General features: G+C 40.5%; 1 protein-coding gene and 1 non-coding gene across 5 annotated transcripts; both read left to right on the forward strand.

Annotated features, from left to right (window-relative positions):
* Nucleotides 1–1864: 1864 nt before the first annotated feature.
* On the forward strand, nucleotides 1865–26972 carry wipi1 (WD repeat domain, phosphoinositide interacting 1). Of its 4 annotated transcripts, none has more exons than XM_069525033.1 (13): nucleotides 1865–2195; nucleotides 6535–6617; nucleotides 10685–10851; nucleotides 13662–13758; nucleotides 15005–15102; nucleotides 16805–16897; nucleotides 18444–18514; nucleotides 18695–18802; nucleotides 18967–19131; nucleotides 19545–19652; nucleotides 22982–23121; nucleotides 23876–23999; nucleotides 26220–26972. In XM_069525033.1, exons 1-12 carry the CDS (start codon nucleotides 2107–2109, stop codon nucleotides 23995–23997), a joined length of 1341 nt encoding a protein of 446 aa, XP_069381134.1. In that variant the 5' UTR covers nucleotides 1865–2106; the 3' UTR covers nucleotides 23998–23999; nucleotides 26220–26972. The 4 variants fall into 4 exon arrangements, with proteins under 4 accessions (XP_069381134.1, XP_069381135.1, XP_069381133.1 ...); XM_069525034.1 differs by having other exon boundaries at nucleotides 1866–2195; nucleotides 10682–10851; nucleotides 23876–23976; XM_069525032.1 differs by having other exon boundaries at nucleotides 1880–2195; nucleotides 10682–10851.
* On the forward strand, nucleotides 5491–5583 carry trnar-ucu (transfer RNA arginine (anticodon UCU)). The gene is made up of 2 exons: nucleotides 5491–5527; nucleotides 5548–5583. It is a non-coding gene; the product is annotated as a tRNA-Arg (tRNA).
* Nucleotides 26973–27015: the final 43 nt, after the last annotated feature.

Genomic DNA, 27015 nt, shown 5'->3' on the forward strand with positions numbered 1-27015 from the left:
TTAAAAGATGTCAGAATCATTATATGTCATGGGGTAGGGGCATTCTGCCCCTGTATTATTTCCTCTGTGGCTCTGTCAAAGTTTGAGAAAATGACCCTGGTGATTTTCATTTGAATCATGCCTATGTCAAAGGTTCCGTGTGTAGAATGTATTGACATCTAAGGGTGAATTTGCATGTTGCAGCTGAAGACTCCTCACCTCACCCTCTCCTTCCAAACATGAAAAAGAACCTGTGGTGAACTTCAGTTGGCATAAAAACTCAAAAGGTTTTAGTTTGTCCAGTTTGAACGACAGCAAAAAAACATGTAGTTTTTAAATATAAACGGCCCATTCTATGATAGAGAAAACAACAATTTATACAATTTAGATGAAACACACCAGTGAAAAGATCAGTAGTATTATTTTATATTCAATTTCTGCCAAAAATACCTGTCACCTAAATCTTACACACTGAACCTTTAAATATAACAACTAAAAGCTCAATTAACATACATTCTTGGAACTGCCACAAGAAACCAAGTTAAGCAAATTTCCTCAAGGGCCCAAAACAGTGCTTGAAATGTTTTTTGTAATCAAACCTAACAGAGATATTATGTATATATTATAAATATCAGGTTGTGATAATGATGACCAAGAATTGACAATAGACAGTATTGCACAAACCATTACCTTCCATCTCCAGGGGTGAAGTTGGGTCATAGCTTGTTGTCAAAATCAATTCTGACCCTTGGATTGCCTGACGGCAGTATTCAGTCATTGGGTTTTCTCTCTACAGCTCTGAGGATAACGGTGAGAGAAGGCCCACAACAGAAAAGGTGTCAATTTGAGAATTGGACGCCTGCAGGGTGTAGGACCCCTGGACTTCTTTAACGCAGGATAACAAATCATATAGATTTAATTAAACTGCTAGTAGTAATCACTTTATTGTAAAAGAGAAAATCTGTTAAAGGTAAAGTGTGTAGAATTTATTGATATCTAGTGTTGAAGTGTCATGTTGCAGCTGAACACCCCTCACCTCACCCTCTCCTTCCAAACATGAAAAAGAACCTGTGGTAGCTTCAGTTGTCATAAAAACTCAAAAGGTGTTTAGTTTGTTCAGTCTGGACTAATGTAAAAAACATGGTGGCCTCCGTAGAGAGGACCTCCTCCATGTAAATATAAAGTATTTAAATATAAAGGGTCTTTTCTGGGGTAAAGAAAACTACAATTCATATAATTTAGATGAAATGAACTAGTGAAAACATCAAGAGGATTATTCTACATTACATTTCTGCCAATAGTTCCCTTTCACCTAAATTTTATGCACTGGACCTTTAAGAGAATCCTGTTCAAAACTTTATTTAGAAAAATTAGATATTTGCAGAAGCCAGGCATATACAAAGATGTGTACACACAAATTGTTTGAAAAGACATTGTCCAGAATCAATGGGGTCTTCTGATATATTCGGCCTACAGGCAGCCACCAGGCCGCGTTCTAGCTTTGTGAAAATGGAAAATTAGTGGTGCACGACACTGTTCCTACAGCGCCACCTGTGGTCTGTTTTGGAGCAAATAATGAACGGCTCAGTTCTCTCCTGACATTTATCTAAAACTTAAGTTGCGGAAAGTGCACAGGGCATTTCGCGTCAGAGTTTCACTGTGTTTTAACGACAGGATAAAAGATAAAGTTGTGTTTTCTCTGAACAGAGTTAGGTTGTGCGTCCTTTACTACATCACATGAATGGACGGACACAAACAAAGGCCACTCCACCAATAATAACACACTACTGAGCAGTTGACCAATCAAAACAGGAGCCAGCGACAACATGGGCTCACCGTCAGCCAATCGAGCGAAGCGGCGACGTGACGTAGGCTCGTCAGCTGTTCTTGTTTTGCTTCTTGTTCCTCCTCTCCTCCTGCAGGAGAACAGAGCCGAGACACCGCCGCCCTGACCCACCGTTTTCCCTCAGACCCGCGGCTCTGCTTCGAGCTCTCACCCGCACAGCAGCCGCGCCACATTTCTTCCACGTTGGAGCCGTCTCCCGCCGACATCGAGCGAAGAGGTGCAGCCGATCCCAGGCCTCCAATCCAGGGCGGAGGGAGGGAAGGAGGTCGCTGGGTATCGGGATGGAGACCGCGGAGGGAGCTGCTGGGCCTGGCGGACCGGACGGACCCGGGCTCCGGTTTGGCTGCGCCTCTTTCAACCAAGACTCCACGTAAGCACGCAGGCGGATGACAAGCGGCCGAGCCGCCAACACACTCACCCTGTTTGATTTCTCGCTGACATTAGACGGGCACCTCTGGCTGTGCCCTCAAACTATTATTCAACACAATGGTGTGTGGGGACCAACACAACACCTTATATTCACATGGTTAAAGGGGCACTCCATCAGTTTGGGGGGGAGGGGGGGCGATCAGCACGTCAAAACAAACGTATACTGTCTGTGATGACACCACAGTGATGTCACTACCATTGCATTGGCTCTGAGACGTCAGACTTTTGAGTTGAACAACACTGGGGGGTGGAGATTGAAAGATGTGGGTGAATACCACAGTCTATGGTGAATACTCGTCAATGGGCGGTGTGTGTGTATAGAGGGGAGGGGGTGGGGGGTCCTAACAAAATATGCATTATTGGAATGTAGGTCCACAGTGTTGGAGTGCAGAGGTGCAAGGAGTCTGATGTTCAGTGTTTCAGGCTTGACTCAAACTCGGGTCTTAAAGGGATAGTTCACCCAAAAATGAAAATTGGGGGGTGAAGTGTTTGAGTCCACAAAACACTTCTGGAGTTTCAGGGGTAAACAGCGTTGCAGCCAAATCCGATAAATGGTGACCACTTCTTCAAACGTCAAAAAAAACACAACATGCCTCCATACTGCTCGTGTGTTGTCATCCAAGTGTCCTTAAGCCCTGATATTCAAAATCGAAACTGCATCATTTACACCATCAGTCAGCTGATATCCTTCTCTGGATCTGCATTTACATTCTGCACCCAGTAGCATTGGTAGTTCCGGTAGCAGACATTTAAGCTAAAAACCTATATAAATGACCTAGTTTCGAATTTGAATGTCAGGGCTTACAGACACCACAGGAGCAGAAAGTGTTTCGTGGACTCTAACACTTCCCCCACCCTCCATCGGCATATTGGTGAGTAGATAATGAGTGAACTTTCATTTTGATGTGAATTATCCCTTTAAGGTCAGGATATTTCAGCCCCTGGTGGACAAAAACTCCACATGTCCCCACAGAGCTTCATGTAATGGGGTTGCTGGAGAAGCCCTATAATCACGACTCTGCTGGGAATCATGATGATGGCTGTAGAAACTCAACTCTTGAAGAGATCTTGGATTCCAAGGGTTTAACTCATATATCTTATGTTACAAGGAGAGTGCTGAACACATTCAGTTAAGTCTATCAAGTGGCAGTCTCTTTCAAGCAGAGACATTAAAGTCACAGTTCCCCAAAACTACCGTGATAAGTCACTTTATGATGAATAAGCTACATTCACTGCACATTAAACAGGACGTCACACAGAGGCCTGCCTGATGTTGCTCATTATACATTATACTAATGACTCGAGGTAACTTCATTAACATACTCATTAATCCAAAGATCAGAGCAGGATCAAATAAAGTTGTACATGTATTTCAAGATCTTCTGTCTGTATGGGTGCAACCTGCCCTCACCTAACATAATAATCTCCAGCCCATGTGGCAGTAACAGTTTTCAGACAGCAGAAGAAGGCACGCTCATGATTTTTATGCTTTGCCTCCAGCGTGTAATTAGCTCGATCCCTCTGTTTAATGTCGCACTTAGCAAATAGCGATCGACTCTTTGTTTTAGAGAAGGCAGGAGATCAGAGAGAAAGCTGTGTGTGACACAATCTCTTTATTCTGCAGAGCTGATGAAAATTCTCTGTATTTTCTGTGTAGTTCTGTAGGTTCCCTCCTGTTAGGACACAGGATGAGACAGGACAGGAATTTACAGAACTTACAGCAGTGGATGAAAGCACAGATGGTCTTTAAGAAAATGACTTGTGTAACAAAAAAAAAGAAAAAAAGAAATGGCCGCTCAAACGCATATACGAGCAGAAAAGAGACATGTACTGTAGAGTCAGAAAGTTGATTAACTTGTTTGGCAAGGCGTCATATGAGTGGTCTGGAGGGCTGTGATAACAGGACCTATGTGTCACTCAATGTAAATATTCAGTTCTGTAGCAGTGTGTGGATCCCATGTTTTTGTTGTGACATTTTAAAATCATAGATTATAAGAAAAAACATCAGTTGAGAGAGGAGAGAGAGAGAACAGGATCAGTTGTGTACCCTCATGTATTTTAGCTCTGTCAGGCTGGTTGTTATAACGACAATAATGATACCTACTGTAACTTATATGTTAATAATGATAAGAGCGAGGAGAGAGAAGTGCTCAGTGCATGATGGGAGCTCCCCCAGCAGTCCAGACCTATAGCAGCATAACTAAGGGATGGTTCAGGCCCTTTTCCAGAACTAACTATAGGCTTTATCAAAGAGAAGAGTTTGAAGTTTGACTTTAAATGCAGAGATGGTGTCTGTCTCCTGAACCCAGAGTGGGAGCTGGTTCCACAGGAGAGGAGCCTGGTAGCTGGATTCTCTTTTAGGACTCGTGCTCGAGCAGTTGGAGGTTTTTCACAGACTTAGTGGGACATCCTGATGATAAAGAATTGCAGTAGTCCAGTCTAGAGGTAACCAAAGAATGGACTAGTTTCTCAGCATCCTTTGAGACAGGATGGTTCTAATTTTCATGATATTGTGCAGGAGGAAGAAGATATCTGTCACAACTTCTCATGATGTCACGCTAGGCAACATGTGCAACATCACAAAGAGTCACATTATATCACATCAAGTGATATGACGTGATGTGATGATACACATCACCTATACATTATGTCATCACATCCTGTGTGTCACATAGTACATCATGTCATGCCGTCATGTCAAGTCACATCACATTATGTCTTGTTGCATTGCCCGATCTCATGTCATGTCAACTCACCCCATTTGTTGTCAAAGACAAACCGCCCAGTGCTGAAATGTAATATGGGAAATACAGAAAATCAATAAAAAGTCAAAGTCCAGAACCAGAATCTTGTGGCTGCCTTTAACAGTCATATTCAGTAATGTGTTGTGCTTTCAGACGAGCAGGTTGACTGTCACATGAGTCAGAGAGAGAAACTTTTCCCTACAGGAGCCATGTGCACACCTAAATGTTTGTCTTTGTCCTCCCTTGAATCAAAGGGAGGAATCCCAAAGTGCCCAGATGACAGATGACAGCCAAACAAAATGAAACGTGGTTCCAGTAAATGTGAAAAAATAAATATCCATCCTTCTTTTTTCCAACAAGTCAAAAGTAAATCAAGCAATGTACATGTTTTACGAGCAGTACTGACTCTCCACTCTCAGTCCTTGTGTTCGTATTTGCTTCATGTCTTTGTCGCTGCACTCGTTTATGCTAGCATGCAAGTTCATTACATGCGGCTCTGTGGCGCAATGGACAGCGCATTGGACTTCTAGGTTATAGTGGAGTGGAGTCATTCAAAGGTTGTGGGTTCGAGTCCCACCAGAGTCAAAGTTATCTTTATTGGTCCATAAAGATTTGGCTTGGGAACTGGAGGGTGGCCGGTTCAAGTATGACCATAAGTATGGAAGGTGGACTGGTAGCTGGAGAGGTGTCAGTTCACCTCCTTGAGCAAGGCACCATACCCCCCAATTGCTCACAGGGCGCTCCTCCTGGGGCTGCCCATCACTCTACCATCTCTCTCCAAAAATTGAATGTCTTAGAGCCCTCTGTGTGTGTGGGATTGGTTAAACTACATGTATAAAAAGAAAAAAAATGAGTGTAAAAAGAATTTCCCCTTGTGGGATCAAGAAAGAAGTTAAGTTACTGATTCTAAGTTTCCCATAATGCAAAAGTATTATCTTCCCTTGCCTCCTGAATACGCACTTCTTTCAAAGATTATTCCAATCTTAATACATTCTCTTTAAATGAAATGAAGGTTGAGATAACTGATGAGGAGGCTCTTCACAGGCGGAGGAGTACTCTGTGGGATGCTCCTTTAACTTACAACGTCCATCATTTTTAACCTCATCTCATGTTGTGCTGCATTCCCATTACCACCCGGAAAAAAAGTAAGTGGGAGCAAGTAGGGATTTTCTTCTCAGACCACTTCAACTTGTTTTGAAAGTTTTGTTTGATTGATACGCTTAGGTGTCAGAACACATTTCCCCACTAGGTGGCTCCCTAAAGAAAGAAACAGGGAAGACAGTGTGATGATGTGCAACTTTATGCACCACAAGTCAGTTTCCATCTTGTCAGGTCAAATTGTCCCTGTATTTCCAGCGTGAGTGCACAGATGTAGATTCATTCCATCCCTGCTGAGAGTGTTTGCCGCTGAAATACTGAGAGAACCCGAGCTTTACAGAGTCCTGCCAGCTGCACTAGTGGTTGATATACCCTCTCTCTCTCTCTGTGTGTGTGTGTGTGTGCGTGTGTGTGTACACGTGTGCATATGTGTTGCAGGTCACTGGCTTTGGGAACGAAGACAGGCTACAAACTGTTTTCTCTGACCATGGTGGAAAAACTGGACTGCATCCATGAGAGTGGTAAGTATGGATCTGTGATTCTGCACCTTGCATCAGTGTGGGCTAAGCTAAAGCCGTCCCCACATTTCTCTCCTCTGGTACTTGGACATTGTAGGGCAGATACCGAGTATTGATCGGATACCAGTGCATTTACAAAAATAACTTGTATAAGGTATTTTGAAAAATAAATGATTTATCATCTAATTGAACAGTCTTAACTATGGGAAATACAAATTAATAAATCGAGGAAGACACAACAATCAGCACTAGTGCAATCCCACAAAATTGAAGTCTTGCATACGGCACACCTTGCACACACATTTGAGCTAGCTCTGCTAATGCTACACTACCAGAAATCACATTTTCTTCTCTGCTCTAAAAACAGTATTTTCCAGTGGCAGTGCAGCGTAACTGCTGTTTTGGCGCTGCCAAGAAGAGGTGATGTCAAGGAAAAGAAAACTGCACTTTTATCTTGGTGAAAATAATATCTGGGCTTTTAACTAACAGTACATTTGAGTGTAAACATTATTAAACAGGTGCTGGTAATGGTTTGCTGAGATTTGTCTTGTCGGCTTAGATGTCAAATGATGACAGCATGAGCATCAGAATCGTATCTCTGCTAGATCATGGACTTTCATTCATTGTGGTGCATGTGACATTCTGCTTTTGTGTTAACCGAGCTGATGTAACAGCTCGTCCGTCTCAGACTCCCCTGTCCACCACGTCAGGTCTCCTCAGGTTTCCATACAAGGAAGTGATAATGGGAGAGTACGTCATACACCGACCACAGTGTATATTCTGTTTTGTCCATGAATAGCTCTTCTTAAATTTCAAATGTATGAGATTTTAAACTTTAATACAGCAGCCAAAAAAATGTCTTTCTATGTAACAATGTAGTGGAATAATGCTGTCCTGAGCAGACCTAGAATGAAGTCCCACTCCATCAGGCTTCTCTGTTCTTTGTTTTGGTAGCGTGTTAGTGCACATGAGTCCCTCCCTGTGAACTGTTAGAAAGCACCATGGCTACTGCTCTATTTAAAAGTATTGGAAACGTGACGCCCGGGTGGAAACTGATTTTCAGCCCTTTTCTGTGCTGTGACATCTTTCAGACGCACAAACGCACACATTGAGGCTGTGGTCACACTTACCATTTTCACATTTAAATGTTACACATCCTCAAACTAATGTTAATGTTCGACAAAGATAACACATGTTAGCACAGAATGTAGTTTTTAATTAATGACTTCATTTATTAAAGAAAAAGGCTTTTCAAACCTTCATGGCCCTATGTGAAAAAGTAATTTCCCCTCAGTCTCTAAATCAACCAATGATCCAACTTGAATTTATATTCAAGTTTCTAAGGATTACTGCAGGACCTGTTCACTGGTATTGTGTTGTAGGCTAAAAGGTCTAAAAAACAACAACACATGATGCTGTAAAATAAAATAATTCAACAATGAATGTGAACCAAAGTCATTGAAACCTCAGTCTGGAAAGGGTTACACAGCCATAGGCATGATCTCAAGTGAGCCATGGGGAGAGCAGTTAAGGTCAGTGTGGATGATTATTAAAGACATTGGACTGCTTTACTGCTGCAGGATCTGGACAACTTGTCTTCATTGATGAAGTCATGAATTCTGCTCTCTACAAGGGATCCTGAAGGAGAATGTCCACCTACTACGTAGAAATGAAAACATCAAATTGCCAACCTGGACATGATTTTTGAATTTACTGAACAAAAAACATTTAATGTCATTGTAAAACTAAAGTATACGCTTAAACTAAGATCATGAAATTTCTTGCATAATATCGGCCTCAACACATAACTTAAGGTGGAAAAAGACAAAATGTTAGGTTTGGGCTAGAATGCTCCCCAGTTAAAATCAGGGTAGACCGAGTCATGGTGCAGGTTTTTTTTTTTTTTTTTTTTTTTTTACCACATGCATCTTTTTTGTTTTCCATATGAGGTATGATATCATAAAGGGGTGTTTGGTTTGTCATTTGCTGAGGCGTTATCTCCATGTGAACCAGCTCAGTCTATCAAATTAGATTCATTCTTTTCTAATCAGTTCTTTCAAACACAAACACAGTGGGCGATGCAGCTCAGGTTGTCCACTAAATGATACCTCCCGTCCACAAGCCGTCCTGATGGCTGCTGTATGAAATAAGTAATGTGAAATATCTGGGAGAAACCCAGAAACTGGATGGCCGCAGGATAAATGCTTATAGTTGATCAAATAAGAGTGGACAATTCCTCAACAGGGACACTAAAGACTCATTGCAAGTTTGAAAGTTGTCTCGTTTTAGTTGTTGCTGTTGTTAACTCCATGGGTTGTGTCTGGACAGGCAGAGACTGGGTTTTTAGAAACAGTGATGCAGTCACCCACATTCACTTCCTCATTGGTTCCTCTCAGTTCAATCCTGACTCCCAGCTGTGAAGGCAGTTTTTCACACTTATGTAATAATTCCACTTTTTATAACACAGTTTAAATCAAATAAAACATATTCTATCTACCAAAGAATATCACACTATGACTCAGACACCAGTCGGCTGCATTGTTGTCTTGTTGGCTCTCCTTTTCACAAGGTAATTGGGTGTGTTTCAGGGAACTTTAGGGTTCTTTTCATAATCTTGCCATCTTGTTATAGATCTTGCAAATGGTCCTAAATGTTCCTAAACACAGCTACAGTCACCAGTTTAATGTGCAAGGAAGCCTGACATCTTAACCAAGTTCCTGCTAAATCACAGTGTAACCGTATCAGAATAAGAGAATAATTATGATGAATGTTTGCTGACTCGATAACTGTGTGAGGAAGGAAATTCTCTGTGTAAACAGAAGCAGTTATTATCTCGGCAGTGAGACCACCAAAAGGCCAACGTCTCCACATCAGAACGTTCACTGTGCTGTTGGAAGGTTTCAGCGGCTGGATGCTCAGACAAGGCCGGGCCTGCAGTAATAACACCGTGCTCATGTCTGTTGGCAGCAGCCTCCCATGGAAAAGAATAGTTTTCTCAGAATGGGTGTGTGTATGAGCTGTACTCTGTAGAGATTGCTAGAGACCTGGTTTATGTCCACTGGACCAACAGATCTTGGATAAGGTAGATGTAAATATAACAAAAAGTTTTTGTGTCAAAAATATAGGAAACCTTGTCAGGTATCCCAAACGTGAAAGGTTTGATAAACATGCAAAATGTAAAGGTCTAATGAAGCATGGATATGGCATTGAACAGGTGTAGCGATGTCCTGACACTTTGTGCTCCCGACTCTGAGTAATCTTTTACATTGAGTACTATAATCTGCCAACCAAATTCAGTACTGTATTTGTTGATTTTATCTTTCATATTAGAGCTCTACAGCAATCTGAGAGGATAATAACATTTCATCAACATGTACAGTATATACAGCTTTTTGAATCTGAACAGTACAATAGCTCTGCCTTAAAAATACAATCTGCATTTCAGCTTGTCTCTAATAGTTTTCTTATAATATGCATTTAGTATTATATGTGTGCATTGTGGGTTATCTGTGCCAGGAAGCTTCTAGCAGGAGTCAAGTCATCTCCAACCTCAACGCAATGTTGAAGTTCTGGTCAAACAGCAGAATGTTAATCTAACATTATTACATGTGATGTGATAATGGCAGCTTTTGACCATAAAGGGGAATGTGGTCATTCACCACATACTGGAACTGGAATATCTAAAAACTAATAACAACACATGCTGCAACAACAGCACAACACTGTGCACAAATAAAACCACAACATCCTTGATTATAATGCTGCCATCTTACGCTGCTGACCCCATGTAGAGGCTGGACAGTTGTGATTGGAGGGTGTACCAAGGTCCCGCCGACGAGCCCACCCAACCAATCATGAGTCAGTCTCACCTGTCAATCATGAAGTCTCCTCCCCTTTTCATAGTATCAACTAACAAATTAAAAGCAAACTTATCAGACACATGAGCACTTGAACACACAATTGTGTGATGTTTTAGCTTCACTTTCAGTGGCTGTTATGTCTGCCATCTTTACACACGGGTATTAAACTGTTTCCATCACTGACTGCTTGCCTCTGTTCTTCACCAGTAGAGACTCCCGATGTCTACATCGTGGAACGTCTCTTCTCCAGCAGTCTGGTAGTCGTGGTGAGCATCGCCATGCCGCAGCGAATGAACATCTATCACTTCAAGAAGGGGACAGAGATCTGCAACTACAGCTACCCCAACAACATCCTTTCTGTCAAGCTCAACAGACAGGTGAGCAACCCTGTCTCACACCATCTTCCCCAGTTGCTGACCTGTTAGAAGATATGGAATTAAAGACAAAGCACTGTTCTCATATTGTGGTGTCGAGCTAGTTTGTCTCATTACTAGAATTACCTTACATTTTTCGTTGTAATATAATCCTGTTTGGCTGCTTAGCTAAAATACTTGGACAAGCAAGACAAAGGCTGATGTTCTGCTTTACTCTGCATCGACACCTGTGGGTGTTTGAGGGTGTAGCACAGTCCCAGCTACATTCTGTGTGTATCCAAAGAAGAAACAATTAATAATCAGCATTAGTGATTTGTCCTCTAACATTTGAACAAGAACCAGTAGTTCAATGTGAAAACAGTCACCCGCCCAGAAGCATATTAGCTATACATCATGTAGTGGGGTCAAAGTAGGCAAGATTCAAACAAGCTAAGAATATACAGTGGATTGTCCTCTTCTTTTCCTTTAGATTCCAAGTCTTAGATGGTTTGGTTAAGTTGGAATTACAAGAGACAGAAGAAGCAGGGTCTCGACCTTACTATATGAAGTGCCCTGAGATAATGTATATAATGGCGCCATATAAATACAATTAAACTGAATTGAACTGGATCCTCCGGTTCCCATGATCAAACTCAACTGCATGCTATATGTCTGAGTCAGCCTTCCTGTCCATCAGTTATCTTGACTCTTGACCTTTTAGAGTCTGAGACAGCAAAAATAAACCACATCCCTTCCTGACCTGCTGTCTCTGTTTGCTCACACTCAAGCTCGTCTACAAGATTTCCTCCAAATATGTAGTAAACCATAACATCCCTTTGTTTCCATCAAAGGACATGATTCATTTTAAGCACTTCACCACCAATGGGAACATGTAAACAACGGTGCCAGTGACATCAGAGGCAGATGGTTCCACTTAGTGAGCCAAGGACACAATGTTCCAAATATCTTTCAAATGTTAAAAGTACATGACTTGATTTGATGACTAAACAAACACGCTCCACTGTAAACACAATCCAGCTTGTAATGATCTTGTTGTTCCGCTGGGGTTAAGGCAAGAGAGCTCAGTACTGCAGCAGCCTGAGTGAATGTGACCTTCATCTCAATGCATCTCAACCATGAACTCGATAATGATCTCTGTGGGGACAAAAATACTGATGGCATGATGCTTCACTAAACTACGATGGGGAAGATGGTTAACATCAGCTGCTTGTCACCTGATTGTTACCGTTAGCACTTTGCCAATCTTACATCATACACTTGGAAAAGTTGGCTACTAACCATAACAATTGTTATTTTGTGGTGATTTGATCAGACATTCATTTGTCAACACTGTAATAGGAGCCTTAAAAAATGACCTAATCAAAAGCTACCCACCTCGTAGAATTAAAATCTACTTAAAGGTACAGTGTGTATAATTTATTGATATCTAGTGTTGAAGTGTCATGTAGCAGCTGAACACCCCTCACCTCACCCTCTCCTTCCAAACATGAAAAAGAAACTGTGGTAGCTTCAGTTGTCATAAAAACTCAAAAGGTGTTTAGTTTGTTCAGTCTGGACTAATGTAAAAACATGGCGGCCTCTGTAGAGAGGACCTCCTCCATGTAAATATAAAGTATTTAAATATAAAGGGTCTTTTCTGGGGTAAAGAAAACTACAATTCATACAATTTAGATGAAACCAACTAGTGAAAACATCATGAGGATTATTCTACATTACATTTCTGCCAATAGTTCCCTTTCTAAATCTTACACACTGGACCTTTAAGGTCTGTATTTCAGTATACAGTTCTGTCAAAGTTTGACGCACCTCAGGTGTTAAGCTTCTTATCCATCCCAAATTCCCACCATGTGCTCAGTCCCAGATTCATGGCTAGACAGGCTAAATTTCAGACTAATTTACACACTATCCAGCCATAGAGCATATGGATCCCATCAATATTGAAGTTGCTGTTTTATAGATCTCCAGAAAGTGATCCACATGAGCTGTGGGGATCATCTCCCAGGCTCTCTGTGCCATGTTTGAACTCAGCAGCTCACTCCTTCACAACACTGTTGCCATGTCTTTGTGGACCCTCTTGGGCGACAAACCTAAAGTGCCGACTGGCAATTTTCAATGACCAGAAACAGAAATACCACAAAAAGCTAAGAGTAGCAAAGAGTAGGTTTGTAATAAGAGCTGTTTTTAAGAGAATGCAGTTTTCAGGCACCTCCGCCTTGGCCTTGTCCATTTTTATATACAGACCAAGGGTACAACAAAGAACCCGTTAGCTCTGTGAGGACACAAAAGACTCTAACAGAAATATACTCTTTAAAACATTTGCGGTTGGTGCATGTGTGGTGCCCCAGCCACCCCAAAGCTTTATTCAGGGCTGAATTTTGATTGTCCCCCTCAATAGAATTTTTCACAAGTAAGCTGAAAACATATTTGTATTCATTAGCCTTTCAATGTGCCTAAATTGTTGTGTTGTGTAGTATTATGATCTTTGTTATTATTGTTATCACTGCTTATCTGTTACCACTTTTTTTTGTAAAGCACTTTGGATCAACAATGTTGTGTTTAAAATGCTAGATAAATAAAGTTGTAGTTATGGAGAAAGTAGAATTAAGGAATTAATATCAAATATTTAAATGAGCAAATGCTTTAGTTTTTTTCTTGGTTTTGTGTGCTCTTTAAAAATTCTCATTAGTGTGTGTTTACTCCTGAATGTGTATGAAAAAGGTGCAGGAGTCATGTGTAACTGCAGCGGTGAGGAAATGACAGTGAACACTGACTGCAGCACTGTACAATTAGCTGAGGGCTGCTGTGTCTTGCAGAGACTCGTGGTGTGCCTTGAAGAGTCCATTTATATCCACAACATCAAAGACATGAAGCTGCTCAAGACTCTTCTTAACACTCCGTCCAACCCCTCAGGTGAGACAAGCACAAGATTCACACATACACACCTTTTCCGTGGTGCAGAAATGATGTCTGACCGGATAAATCCAGTTTATTATGACAGCTATCTACATCCAGGTGAACTTATAACACTGTACCTGTTACTGTAGGTTATTGCATCATAAATGTCTATGAGTCTAAAGTCCAACTTATCTGATTTATCTACTATAAATGAAAGTGTCACTGACCCTCTGTCTGGTTGGAAATTCTACAACCTCTTATCTGATAGTCTTCAAGCTTGGTGGACATTTTACAGAGGAAGTGTAGTGTTGAATGTGAAGGGTTTGGGAGGTGGAAAATCATAAAATGCAAAAATAAAATATAATTATAATATATGTATAAGATATGTCACAGCCCAGCATTTATTTAACATTTACATTGATTTAAACCAAACCATAATATAATCAATACAACGTTTAGGAATGAGTAGGTCAGTAATGTACAGCATTACTCCCCCAGAGAGAGCGAGGCTTATAAAGGCAGAGCTCCACGGGCCCATACGTGACCTCACCTCCACCTACAGCTCAGAGTAATGAAGCGCAGGGACACCTAGTGTCCAGGTGAGGGTGGAGTGAAACACTTCACTTTCATTCTGTTTGGGAACACAACTGTATCATGGCAGGTGTGTTGCTTGTAAGTGCAGTGTTGAATGTGTGTGTGTTGAGTTGTGTGGGTAATGATCTCAATAAAGCTGCAAGCTGGATCAATACAGGTCAGAGAATCAGCCCCGACCAGCAGACACACTCCAACCAATGTAATTCCTTTCAGGATTATTTTAGTGATTTTATTATTACTCTAGATTCTGTCACTTTAAACCTTCAAAAAGAGTCAGCATTATTGTTGCACGTATGTGAACAAATGTACTCACTCTGAAGTGAAGGGAATGGGACACTTCAACACTGCTCAGGCCTGGTATTAAGGTGTGTCTTGGGAGACCTGATGATGAATGTGCCTTAGACACATTGAGATGTGTTCACTCAGACCAGATCCAGAAGTGTTCTGGGACCAACATGGACACTTTCTTATAGCAGTGGGGCCGCACATGTGTCCTGGGCATCAATGAAAGAGCTGTGTGTATTTGCATATAGAACAGGAAGGTCAGATCTGATCAATCAAATGTCTGGTGTGACGTGACAAACGTAGAGTTGTCCACTTGGGATTAGTTCACCCAGGATAGTTATTCTTTCTCTCTGATCATCTTAAATCTTGAATCCTCCCACAGGTCTCTGTGCTCTCTCTATCAATCATTCCAACTCCTACCTGGCGTACCCTGGCAGTGCCACCATTGGGGAGATTATAGTGTACGATGCCAACAATTTGGTAAGCATCGTTTATTCACACCTCAGACACTACCCTTCACCCTCAGTAATTTCGAATGGTGTCAGCTGACTCAGCTACAGTTTGTCTGTCTAACAGTCAAGTTCTGTCTTACATCACTGTACTTTCAAGAATTCTCCATAGTTTCTATCCCTTTTTGGTATAACAAAGTGCAAGTGCAGTGCATTGTACATACATACTGACAGATTAAAACTAACATCATGTCATTAGGGGACACGTGCCAAAATCTGCTATTTTATTATTACATTTTTTCTTCTCATAACTGAAGACTGTGTTACGCAAATCTTACACTTTGAGATTTATTTAATTTAATTCATCTATGTACATTTGTTGTTATAATACCATATAATTTTGTTATAACTCTCTCTTGTTACATGATAGGAAATTCAGTGCATTGTTATAACATCACAAAGATCCAGTCATTGGCATAATAATGTGGTTTGTATCGCCCCAATTTATAAAATGTTTTTATTGAATTTCCTGTGAATATGTTTAAATGATACAAAAGTAATTGTTAAAATGACAGAAGTAATAAAATATAAAGTTAACTGAGAAATCGGCTTTAAATCCTGGCTTTATAAAAAGATTTCAGTTTTAATATATCCTTTAGATATAAATTAAAATGTGACAAGACTTCACGTTTGTCTGTGATTTTAAACTGAAGGGCACTCACACCTCAAAGTGAACTTTCTGCTAAACACACTCCAAGATACTGTTTTAGCTGAAGCAGTTTTATCTCAGGTCGTCTTCTGTTCACTCCTGACCCAGGTCGCTCGGATGGTACCTAAGCTGGTGTCTCTATGTCCTAAGAGATACAGAACAGTATAAGAGTGATCTGGGTTGAACTTGAGGGGTATGGGCGGGCACTGTTGAAAACACACCAGGAAGGGTATCTCTCTCTGAGATTGTCTGGTGACTCATGGTCGGATCATATCAGGTCTGACATAGATATGGCTTAGTAGTGTAGTTTTTGTGATGCAAGAAAATGTTGATCTTTTAAAACGGGACAAAGCAACCAGCTCTTCCTGTTCCTCCACTGACAGGTCAAACCATATCATCTCTTTTAACCTGGAATTACATCAGCTGACCTCAGCCGCATGCTGACTGTTCAGATGAACTCAGGTCGACAAGGCTCACCCTCCTCCTGTCTTTTTCTGAGGACTCAGTGTTTTACATTGTGTCATGAGACTAGGAGACATGTCCACAGACACAATTCAAGAAAAGTAATACATTATATCGGAGCCCAACATGTACCGGCTGTCACAGCCTCTTTTCCAAACTTTAGCTGCTGTCCTTTGTCGGGGATGAGCTGTAATATAGAGATATTATTATATTATTACTATTTTTATAAATTATATTTTAAAATACTTAAATCAAATAATTATTTATAATTCTAAAGACAGAAAATCCATTAAAACAATAATATGGTGGTTTTGGAGCAGGTTGTTCCTGCCAGCTGACTTCTTTATAATTAGGAGCACTGACAGAAGTCTTTGTTAGTGCAAGGAGCACATATGGTAGATATATAAAGGCAGGGATGAGAGTTGAACCTCACAAGTGCAAGTCCATATCTTGAGACTTCAAGTCCAGATGGCTTCTTCCAGCATTAAAATGAACCGTGTCACAAAGCTAATAATGTGGAAAAACACTCTTTCTTTCTTTCTTCTCCTCTTTTTCATTTCAGAACACAGTGGCAATGATCCCAGCACACGACAGTCCTGTGGCAGCTCTCACCTTCAACGCCTCAGCCACCAAACTTGCGAGTGCCTCAGAGAGAGTAAGAAATCACCAACCTTATCACGTCTCATGACTCTGAGATGGACAAAGAGCTAGCTCACATGTTGGTCCTATTAATGATGTTCACGGTCCCCAATTCAATTCAGATTCAATCTTATTTGTATAGCGGCAAATCATAATATACATTATATGATGGCACATTACATAGAAGGTCGAGAAACCCAACAGTAACTCACATCCATTTCAAGGGGTTTCATAAACTAAGGCTGAATGTGCATCCAGTTTATTCTGGATATTCACTGTCCCCATGAATCTTTTCCTTCAATCCCACCACCAGGCCTTAAAGGTACAGTGTGTAGAATTTAGTGATATCTAGTGTTGAAGTGTCATGTTGCAGCTGAACACCCCTCACCTCACCCTCTCCTTCCAAACATGAAAAAGAACCTGTGGTAGCTTCAGTTGTCATAAAAACTCAAAAGGTGTTTAGTTTGTTCAGTCTGGACTAATGTAAAAAACATGGCGGCCTCTGTAGAGAGGACCTCCTCCATGTAAATATAAAGTATTTAAATATAAAGGGTCTTTTCTGGGGTAAAGAAAACTACAATTCATACAATTTAGATGAAACAAACTAGTGGACACATCATGAGGATTATTTTACATTAAATATCTGCCAATAGTTCCCTTTCACCTAAATCTTACACACTGGACCTTTAATACTAACTTTTACAAGAGGAGTTCCACCATCTGATGAGCAGATAATCATGAAAACACTTTTATACTTGTCATTTTGTAAGTTTCTACTCAGAGTCCTAAAGTATTGATTATACTTTGTTAATTAATACTTAAAATCTAGATTATGTCAGATAAGACCACTTTATTTATACCTAATGGGGAAACTAATTTGCCACCACAGACAAAAACATTCAATTCACAGTACACATCAAAATATGAAAACACTAACAATCCATTTGAGACATAATTAAGAAATATAACACGTAAAAGACCTTCTTAGTCTTTGACGGCCTCTGAGAGCTCAATTGAAATCATCACAGCCTTTACTTCGTGCCACTCTGTCCTGACACTTTGCATCAAGCCGGACTACTTAAGATTCCTTTTTATTTTCCCACAATCATGCACACACAGCACTACAAGCAACATGGGGGGAAATTTGACCTCTGCATTTAATCCATCCGTGTGAACACAGCACGCACGGAACACAATACACACAGTGACCACACAGCGCAGTGGGCAGCCATGAAAGCACCCGGGGAACTTGTTCAGCTCTGTTAGTAAAAACAAAACCATTGGTATATTGTTTCTTTCAAAGCTTTTGTATTGTTGCGTAGGAGAGCAAGGGTTGATAGCAGAGCGTGAGAGCTTTACTCTTGTTAGATGTAAGATTATAAATGGAAAGACGAGGGAAGAGCAGCTGCTCTGCATCACCAAGTCCCAAAGAGAAATCTCTGGCCACTGCATCTCAATGCAATTGTCGCTATAATACACTGTATGTACTGTACATTTGTGAAGTATTCAGCTGTTGTAAACCAATGCAAAGATAACCCCTGACTGTCCACCTGTCTCTGCAGGGCACCGTCATCCGAGTGTTCTCCGTCCCTGAGGGCCTGCGTCTGTTTGAGTTCCGCCGGGGCATGAAGAGGTCAGATAACCACACATGGTCTAATGGTCACATCTCATGCTGGTTGTTTGGCTTTGTCCATGTTGGCTCAGTGCCAGGGCCAGCACTTGGTGATCCAGATGACTGATTGATAACTGTGATCAGGACGGACACACACAGTTTGTGTGTGTGTGTGTTTATATTTGTCTTGTCTGTCTGCAGGTACGTCAGTATAAGGTCTTTATCCTTTAGCCCTGATGGCCAGTTCCTCTGTGCTTCCAGCAACACAGAGACAGTGCATATCTTTAAAATGGAACAACTGGGTCCAAGGTACACACACACACACACACAGATCTCAGTTTTTATTACTGAACATAATTAATTAACCTTCATGTACCTCTGGCCCCTGCTCCTGTCAGCTTTAATAACATTGCACTCGTTATTAGGTAAATCAGGTCATTTGTACTTAAGGAAGCTTGTCCCCGTGTCTACAGTGGAGGGGACGAGGCTGCCACTTGGACAGCCTACGTGGGGAAGATGTTCTCAGCAGCCAGCAGCTACCTCCCTGCTCAGGTATCTGGTATGATGAGCCAGGACCGGGCCTTCGCCACTGTTCACCTCCTCTTGTCTGACCAGAGGAACGTCTGCACCTTGGCTATGTGAGCGGCTCTGTTCTGGCTTGTACTGTAGATTTCTAGCATTCTTTCTTACTGAGTGAATGTGTCATTGTCAGAGGCCGTTACATGTAGGCCTTGGGATCTATATTAATATCATTAACCAATTAACACGTCAACACAAATATCTATTCTAAACAAAAGGCTGATGTGATGCTTCAGAATCAATGACATCTATTAAATCACTCATCAGAACACATCTTTGTTATGTAACCCTTTTATTTATTTTAGCACAAAATCTTATTGCAGGATTATTTTATTTATATCTTCATTGTTGGTGTTCTATTGAATTTTATGTATTCTCTGTATTTTAGTAGCTTGATTTTATTGAATCCATTTGTTTAATCCTGTTTGATCAAACAAAGTATATTATTATAATTATTTATATGATCTTTCAGGATCCAGAAGCTTCCACGGCTGTTGGTGGCCACGGCCAACGGCCACTTGTTCATCTATAACGTGGATCCAGTGGACGGAGGCGAGTGCGTGTTGGCCCACAAACACAGGTGAGGGTTGGGTCAATGGTAAGCATTAGATGGAGCTCTGCTCTCTGATTGACTCTTTTCATTCATAGATCAATGTTTCTACACATGTGGGCTTCATTCAAGATGAATTCACAAATCACTAATAGATGCTCATCCAATGAGCAGGATTTTCTCTTTATAAACATTCTTGTCAGCATGAGGGTAATAGGCCTTGTTTTCCAATGAAGTCTTTTAATGGAGCTTTGTAACATAACCCATTATTAAACTAGAATGTCTCTCAGTGGAGCACGGACTCTTGAAGTTTGATTTTGCAATGTTAAAGAAACTGAAAAAAAGTATGTATCTGTCCACTGGTGTGGATCCAAAGAGTTCCCTTATGCTATATTCATCAAGTTCTGTGGAAATCTGTTCAGTTATTTTTTTGTAATCTTACTAACAAGCAAACATACAAACCAACAAACAAAGAGTTGAGATGAAATGCTTTTTTTTTTCTTTTTTTATCTTACAAACCTCTCCATCAGCAATATTATCTAATTAGAAGAAGTGTAATGCTTCGGCCTGATATTGGATCTTTTGTATTTAAGATGACATGCACCGAGAGAGGGAGGGGTTTCCACCTTCTCTTTCTAGTCCTTACCACCAAATCTGGGCTGTGTTATGAAAATATGTGCTAAACGTGGATGCATGTACATCAAATAAAGTAATACAATTACAAAAGAATACACTAATGCAGGGCAGTTAAGATTGGATAGATATAAACTCTAACATATTATTCTTGGTTACCTAATTATTTAACAGCTAACTCCTGGAATGAACTGTACTAATGGGACTACTTATTAGGGAAGTACAGATGGTGACAGGGATCCACCTGATGATACATCTGAAGGGTTATATATACTAATAAAATAAATTTCACTAATTCTCATCCAATTCATTCATTCCTAATGCCAGTCAGTGGAAAGAATATGAATGGAGCTTTTCCTTCAAATACATTTTTTCTCTACAACCACCACTGAATTAATTTGTTATTACCAGGAAGCTTGTTTAGGAAATTATTAGAACATGACAATTATAACTAGTAATTGTTCAGATGTGAACCTCCAAAATATTTAAAGTTATAGAAACGGTCTTAGGACATCATTAAACAAAGCTTAGCATGTCCAAGAAGCATCTGCCATTTGTATTGTCAGTTTCTTTCTTTTGTCTCAATTATCAACACATGGTGGAGGAAGTAAGAATACCACAGTGTAAAAAGTACTTAAGGAAAAGTCATTTCTTGCCTACTTAAAGGTTCAGTGTGTAGAATTTAGTGATATCTAGTGTTGAAGTGTCATGTTGCAGCTGAACACCCCTCACCTCACCCTCTCCTTCCAAACATGAAAAAGAACCTGTGGTAGCTTCAGTTGTCATAAAAACTCAAAAGGTGTTTAGTTTGTTCAGTCTGGACTAATGTAAAAAACATGGTGGCCTCTGTAGAGAGGACCTCCTCCATGTAAATATAAAGTATTTAAATATAAAGGGTCTTTTCTGGGGTAAAGAAAACTACAATTCATACAATTTAGATGAAACAAACTAGTGAAAACATCATGAGGATTATTCTACATTACATTTCTGCCAATAGATCCCTTTCATCTAAATCTTACACACTGGACCTTTAAATAAAAGAATGCAAGTATTATCAGAAAAAGGCATTTTAGGAATCAACAGTGAAAGTTCTGCATGGACCCTGTCAGTGTCGTGGTGAGATTATACATAAAATCCACAAGTGTTTTCACCTGCGTTGCCTGATTCTTCTCATTACAGTGTGTTTGACTGACATCTCACTCACACCTCTGTTTGCGTGAATGCAGCTGTTAGGGCAGGACAGCCTCTCCACACTCCAGCTGAGCTTCATGGTGTAATCATAATCACATGCTGCCTTCAGAGGGATTGTGTCAGCTCTAGTGGTTAACGTGTGGGTTGCGTTATACCAGGGTGTGCTTGGTATTAAAGTGGTTAAGTCATGACATCACCACTGCTAGGCAATGGAAACAATGACACAAATATGAAGGTTACTGCCTTCAAATGACAGAGGGCAATGATTGGGTGGTTAGAAATATCAGCAGTTTCCTCAGATGTTGAATAAAAAAACATACAACCAAAATGACAAAATATTAATGTACCATCTGAACAAAGGAACACAATAGGTTTAATGTCCTCTGACATTACATCACAACTTGTGATCTTTTTCAGAAACGTCCCAAGGTCTGAGGTCATGAAAAGAGGTGTTCATGTGGATTTCTCTCCTGAATGTTAAACACTATCTGATTTGAATGGAGAAACAGCTCCATCAGAATGCCCAGAGGACCAATCAGCCAGAGTCAACTAAAAAGTTTAGTTGAATTATAAGACTGCATAAGATTTCAATACTTAATTCAAATACAAGTACACTATTTGAATGAATGTACTTACATTCCACCACTGACATGTGTAATACAACAGGGCACCAAGATTCTACACCACACTTAAGTGCTTTATAGCACAAGTCCAGTGTTTTTCTTCCTGGGTTCTTATTTTCATAACTTTTAAGAGTATGAACAATGCAGACTTCAGCTGTTGTAGAGGATCAAGAAGTGAATGAAACTCAGAGTAATATTTATTGTGGTCAGGCAGTGCAAGCCTCTTTCTACATAAACAAAAGAAGCTTTGTAGCTCATCCAATGGATTAGGACGTACGGGATATAGGATCTACTTCTGGGCAAATCTGCTGCGCTAATGCCATGTTCACATCCTACAGGACAGTTGGTAGAAATGGGAAAGATTCCTGTTAATGAATGTTCTCATCATCAGTACAGTTTATCATGTCATTGTTAACATTCTGTGTGTTGGCATTAGAAACAGGACACTTGATGTGTGGTGTCCACGTTTGTTTCACTTTCAGGCTCAGATAGATCAAAGCTTTCCAAATGTAGTAATTACAACTCGAACCACTGCTCCTGCAATTAACAGATGACCCGCTTTACCATCTGAACCGTGACCACCTCGTAACCAGGTGTAAAGGTCTATCATCAGATGTCATTTTCCAAAGAGTGTATTGAGGCACAGATTAGATTTAAGTACCATGTGGAAATGTTGTGCTCTGCCTCTGCTCCTGAATCCAAAAGCTGCCACTGAAGCAGACACCACCTCTTGTGTTGTGCATCAAACTCAAACACTTGCATGTGACAGTTTGAAAACTCTGATCCATTAGCGGATTAGGGAAATTGTGAAACTCAAAATGTTTCACTGTTCTTTGAAAGACTCAGCAAAAGTCAAATGTTAAGTGCTTTTCCTCCTATGTCCTCGCTTCACTCTTGTCTTTTGGCTCATAGGCTCTTTGGCAGTGATGATGACCAGGGGGAAGGAACAGAGTCCGAGGGGTCAGAGGTCACAGGGCCAGCACAGGCCTGTCCATCCTACGCTGCAACAGCTGCCTTACCAGCTTCTGGACCGGTCACTGCTACCCTCACTGGTTAGTGATCACACACACACGACTCTATGTGTAACATGAAGGCTCGGACTTCTCTCTCAGCTGACCTCATTTACGTTGAGGGTTTCCACAAAGTTCATTTCCTGGCATTCATTTAAGGTTATATATAATAGATTTCAAACATTTCTCTATGGAAGCTTAGCGTGGAGTCGCAATGAAGTTCTGATCCAAGCTTCTCTGTTTTGTTGGCACGTTTGAAGCTGGGACAACTTGCAAATCTTTAAAGAACCAGTTTTGCTTTTCCATGGGCTAGAGTTGCCTTAGAGCCATGTCATTACGTTACCATACGTCTGTGTCTGGCTCCGAAGCGGCCCTGGAACTGCCTTGGTGGAAAAGGGACGTCTGCAAAACAACTGGCCCTGCCCAGTTTGATAATACAGGACGGGTCGAGCTCAGCAGTGATATCAACATGCCACCCTGAGGGGACACGCCCATTTTCATGCTGTTTATTTTTTAATGGGATTTGTTGACAGTAGGAAAAGACAAATGAAATGCCTGTCTTTTCTTTAATATTGTCTTCACCATCCACACCTCAGGCATCAGAACCTATAGGAGAAAGCAGTCTGTCTGGTATCTTGACCCAGATATATTATTACTCCATTATTGCAACTATAAAATCTCTCCTGTTAAATGCTGCAGATTAATCACGTAGCTTTCTTCAGGAGTTGTACATAGGAATTTGGACTTGCTTGCATTTCTAATGATTTGTCTGCCTCCCTCATCTGTTTCTACCCAGGCTACTCTGAAGATGGTGGGGCAAAGAAAGGCGAAGTCATTCCAGAACACGAGTTTGCTGCCGGACCTGTGTGTCTGGATGACGAGAACGAATTTCCTCCTGTGAGCATCCAGAAGTGCTAATTGTCAGTTCTAGCTAGCTCTCCTATAACAAGTGTATAGGCTGGACAAAATATCCATGCAAACTTAAAAGAATGACACTGGGGCTAACTGGTTCTCTGGCACACTTCAGAAAAGATGGTCCCATAAGGTGCTCAGAAGCACTACCTTTGGACTGAAGCTGAAGACAGAGTTGTCTGAACCAAATCGGCAACATCAATAAATCATGGAGTCAGTTCATTTAGGGGAAGTTCAACAAAATACTCATTGGCAGCTACAATTGACATTTTGGTGAAACTGGCTATTCCAAATTGGTAGATAATGTGGAAAATGTAAAGGTTACCTGTCTGTGACATTAGTGATTATTCGGCATTGTCTGTCACTTTAAAATCCAACACCAGCTTACCGACATTCAACCCTTTACAGCACAAAGTAAGTAGCCTGGTCCCCTTGTGAAACAATTTCACATCACTTTCAACATGGTTCACATCTGACCTGAATGGCATCAGATTAATTTAAAGACTGCAGCAGCACAACAGCAGAGATACTCACTGAGAGATGAAATGTGTTTGCTGTCAGTGTTTAAGTGCAATAATAATTCATCACATTTCTGAAAGGCATTGATAAAATACAGGCTTTGAGCAAGTAGGACTTCATGTGAGTATCAACTGAACACTCCGCCGTTCTATACTTTAGCAGGAGTGGATATAAAAAAACTAGGAATACAAAAGATGAAAGTGATGAAGATGTACTTTGGAGTTTACTGTGAGAAGGGCCTCACACTCATACTGACAATTAACCAAAGCTTCAACAGCACAAAAAAAAAGGTTTAACTCAACAAACCTTACACTTGAACAGACAGAAATCTGGTGAGAGAACAGAAAACACCTCTCAGCTTTTCTATCCCGGTGTCACTTCTGTTCTCCAGCTGTTCCCACTCATACACAAAATGATCAAATAACAGTGCTGCAAAGAACATATTTGTAATAGACACTAACTAATGTTACATACTCCATGTCTGGAGAGGGCTCCATTAGAAAGTTGTGTAGTAAGAACAGTGATGTAGCACTGTGGGACCTTCTTTGTGAGAAGAAAAGAAAAAGTCTGATCATTTCACGACTTTCAACACTCCACTGTGTTATCTCTGGAAATGAGCAGATTATTCTACATGTGTGCCTTAAATTTCAATTCAATGTAAGTTAAAGGGTAATTCCGGTATTTTTGTATCCTGGTTCTTCCTCGCAAAATTGTAGCCTTTATATCTGTGAGTCACCCTAGCTTAACACCCACCACCTCCTCTCTGCGGAATCTGGTAAATAAAAACATATATCAGAGAAAGGAGTGTATTATGTCTCCTAATGCATTACAAACATTCTGTACTTTAACATAAATCCTTTACATCCATCAGAGTGACTGAGGTATGTGTGTCTGTCTGTGTCTGTATATATATGGTGTGTGTGTATGTGAACCTATAATGACATCAACAAACTTGAGTTGAGTTATTAAGAGTCGAGTCTTTTTAACCAGACTGGAAGGTTGAAGTGTTTTGGGAGAACATACATGTGTAGTGTAAAACAAGGACACATCCCGTCAGCGCAGCACAGAGGAGGGAGTTTCATGGTTTGCCTCTGGGCCTGGGGCAGCTCGACATCATTTAGGGACTGAATGAATTCCAAAGTTTATCAGCGTATATTCAGGATTATGTAAGGATGGCTGTTCACCAGCTAAAGATTAGGAGACTTTGAGTGATGCAGTGAAACAATGACCAAAAAAATCCAGTTAAGCCAACTAAAGAAAATCCACCTGTTCCACCTCCATTCAGAGCCCAGACAGTAATCTGTGGAACGAGCTGAGAGAGTCGCTCGCATCACATCGTCAGAATATGAAACAGAAGAATGATTCAGAACTCCTCCAAAATCTTGAGCTGCTCTGAACTTCAGCTGCTGGAAGAGCTGGTTTGAGGTTTGACCGATGAAGACAGGAAAGATTATAATTGTGTGTCATTAGCGTATTGTGCTTGTCTGTCTTGTGTCTGAGATGAAGATGAATGCAGAAAACCAGGTCATTCCAAAGGGTTCACATGCTTTTTACAGATTAATACATGTGACAAAAATGTCCTGAAAAGCTTCCGTGGCTTTTGAGGAGTTGTACCGGAATTTCCCATTAGCTGTGTGACAGAAACTGGGACGTGAGCTTTGACAAACTCTGGAGACAAAACTAACAGGTCTGTTCATGTGTTTTGGTAGATTAATTGGTGCCGTGACGGGACTGGAGGTGGCCCGGGGAGGCGCTCGTGAGTGGGTAGAAGGACAGATGGACAGACAGACAGGCACCAGCACAAAGGGTTTCCGGTGCCACGTTATTTTTTTTCCGTTCAAGAGAAAATAACACTCATTAACATTAACATTTGAATTACACTGACCAAGAAGGAGAAGTCAACTAGTAATTTCAGGACCACAATTATGTTGTCCTGGAATGATTGGGATAAAGCAACACTTCTGATTTTGCACCAACAAACGTCCTCTGAGCTTATGGTTGAATTTTAGAACAATAACTGTGACCTGGGAGGACATTTCACAATTTAAGATGCTGTTGGCAAAAAAAAAAAAAAATCAGGCTCTTGATGAAAATATGAGGTGCATGCTGGAGCATAAATATAACCACAATTTTCATAGCTTTATTACTTGACAAATATTTTTTAAGTTTATTATTGTAGCAACATTTTTATTATATTGCCAATAATATTTTTAGTTTACAAATTGTTTTTCATTTTCTTCTGTATTTTATTTGACTGTATTGACATGTATGAAATGTTTCTGTTTGCCTCCTGGATGCATTTCAGAGGGTGTGTATGTACTGTATGTTTGTACCTATTATCATTTGTACAAGAGCAAAGTATTTTGCTAATTGCACAAAACCAAAACAAGTCAAAGAAACAATAATAAAATACTACTAATAATGATAATAACAATGAAATAAACAGTGAAGTAAGGACGAAACTATGCAACGAATGTGTCTTGATTTGTAATGTCATTTATTGGA

This window comes from Paralichthys olivaceus, chromosome 5 (assembly GCF_024713975.1).
Source record: "Paralichthys olivaceus isolate ysfri-2021 chromosome 5, ASM2471397v2, whole genome shotgun sequence".
NCBI lineage: Eukaryota > Metazoa > Chordata > Actinopteri > Pleuronectiformes > Paralichthyidae > Paralichthys > Paralichthys olivaceus.

Excerpts from the sequence above, each read along its gene's own strand:
- wipi1 (XM_069525034.1), top strand. The coding sequence starts at position 2,107 with ATGGAGACCGCGGAGGGAGCTGCTGGGCCTGGCGGACCGGACGGACCC. Across the intron at positions 15,103-16,804 it reads TGTACGATGCCAACAATTTG|AACACAGTGGCAATGATCCC; the intron begins GTAAGCATCGTT and ends TTTTCATTTCAG. Across the intron at positions 23,122-23,875 it reads GGTCACTGCTACCCTCACTG|GCTACTCTGAAGATGGTGGG; the intron begins GTTAGTGATCAC and ends GTTTCTACCCAG.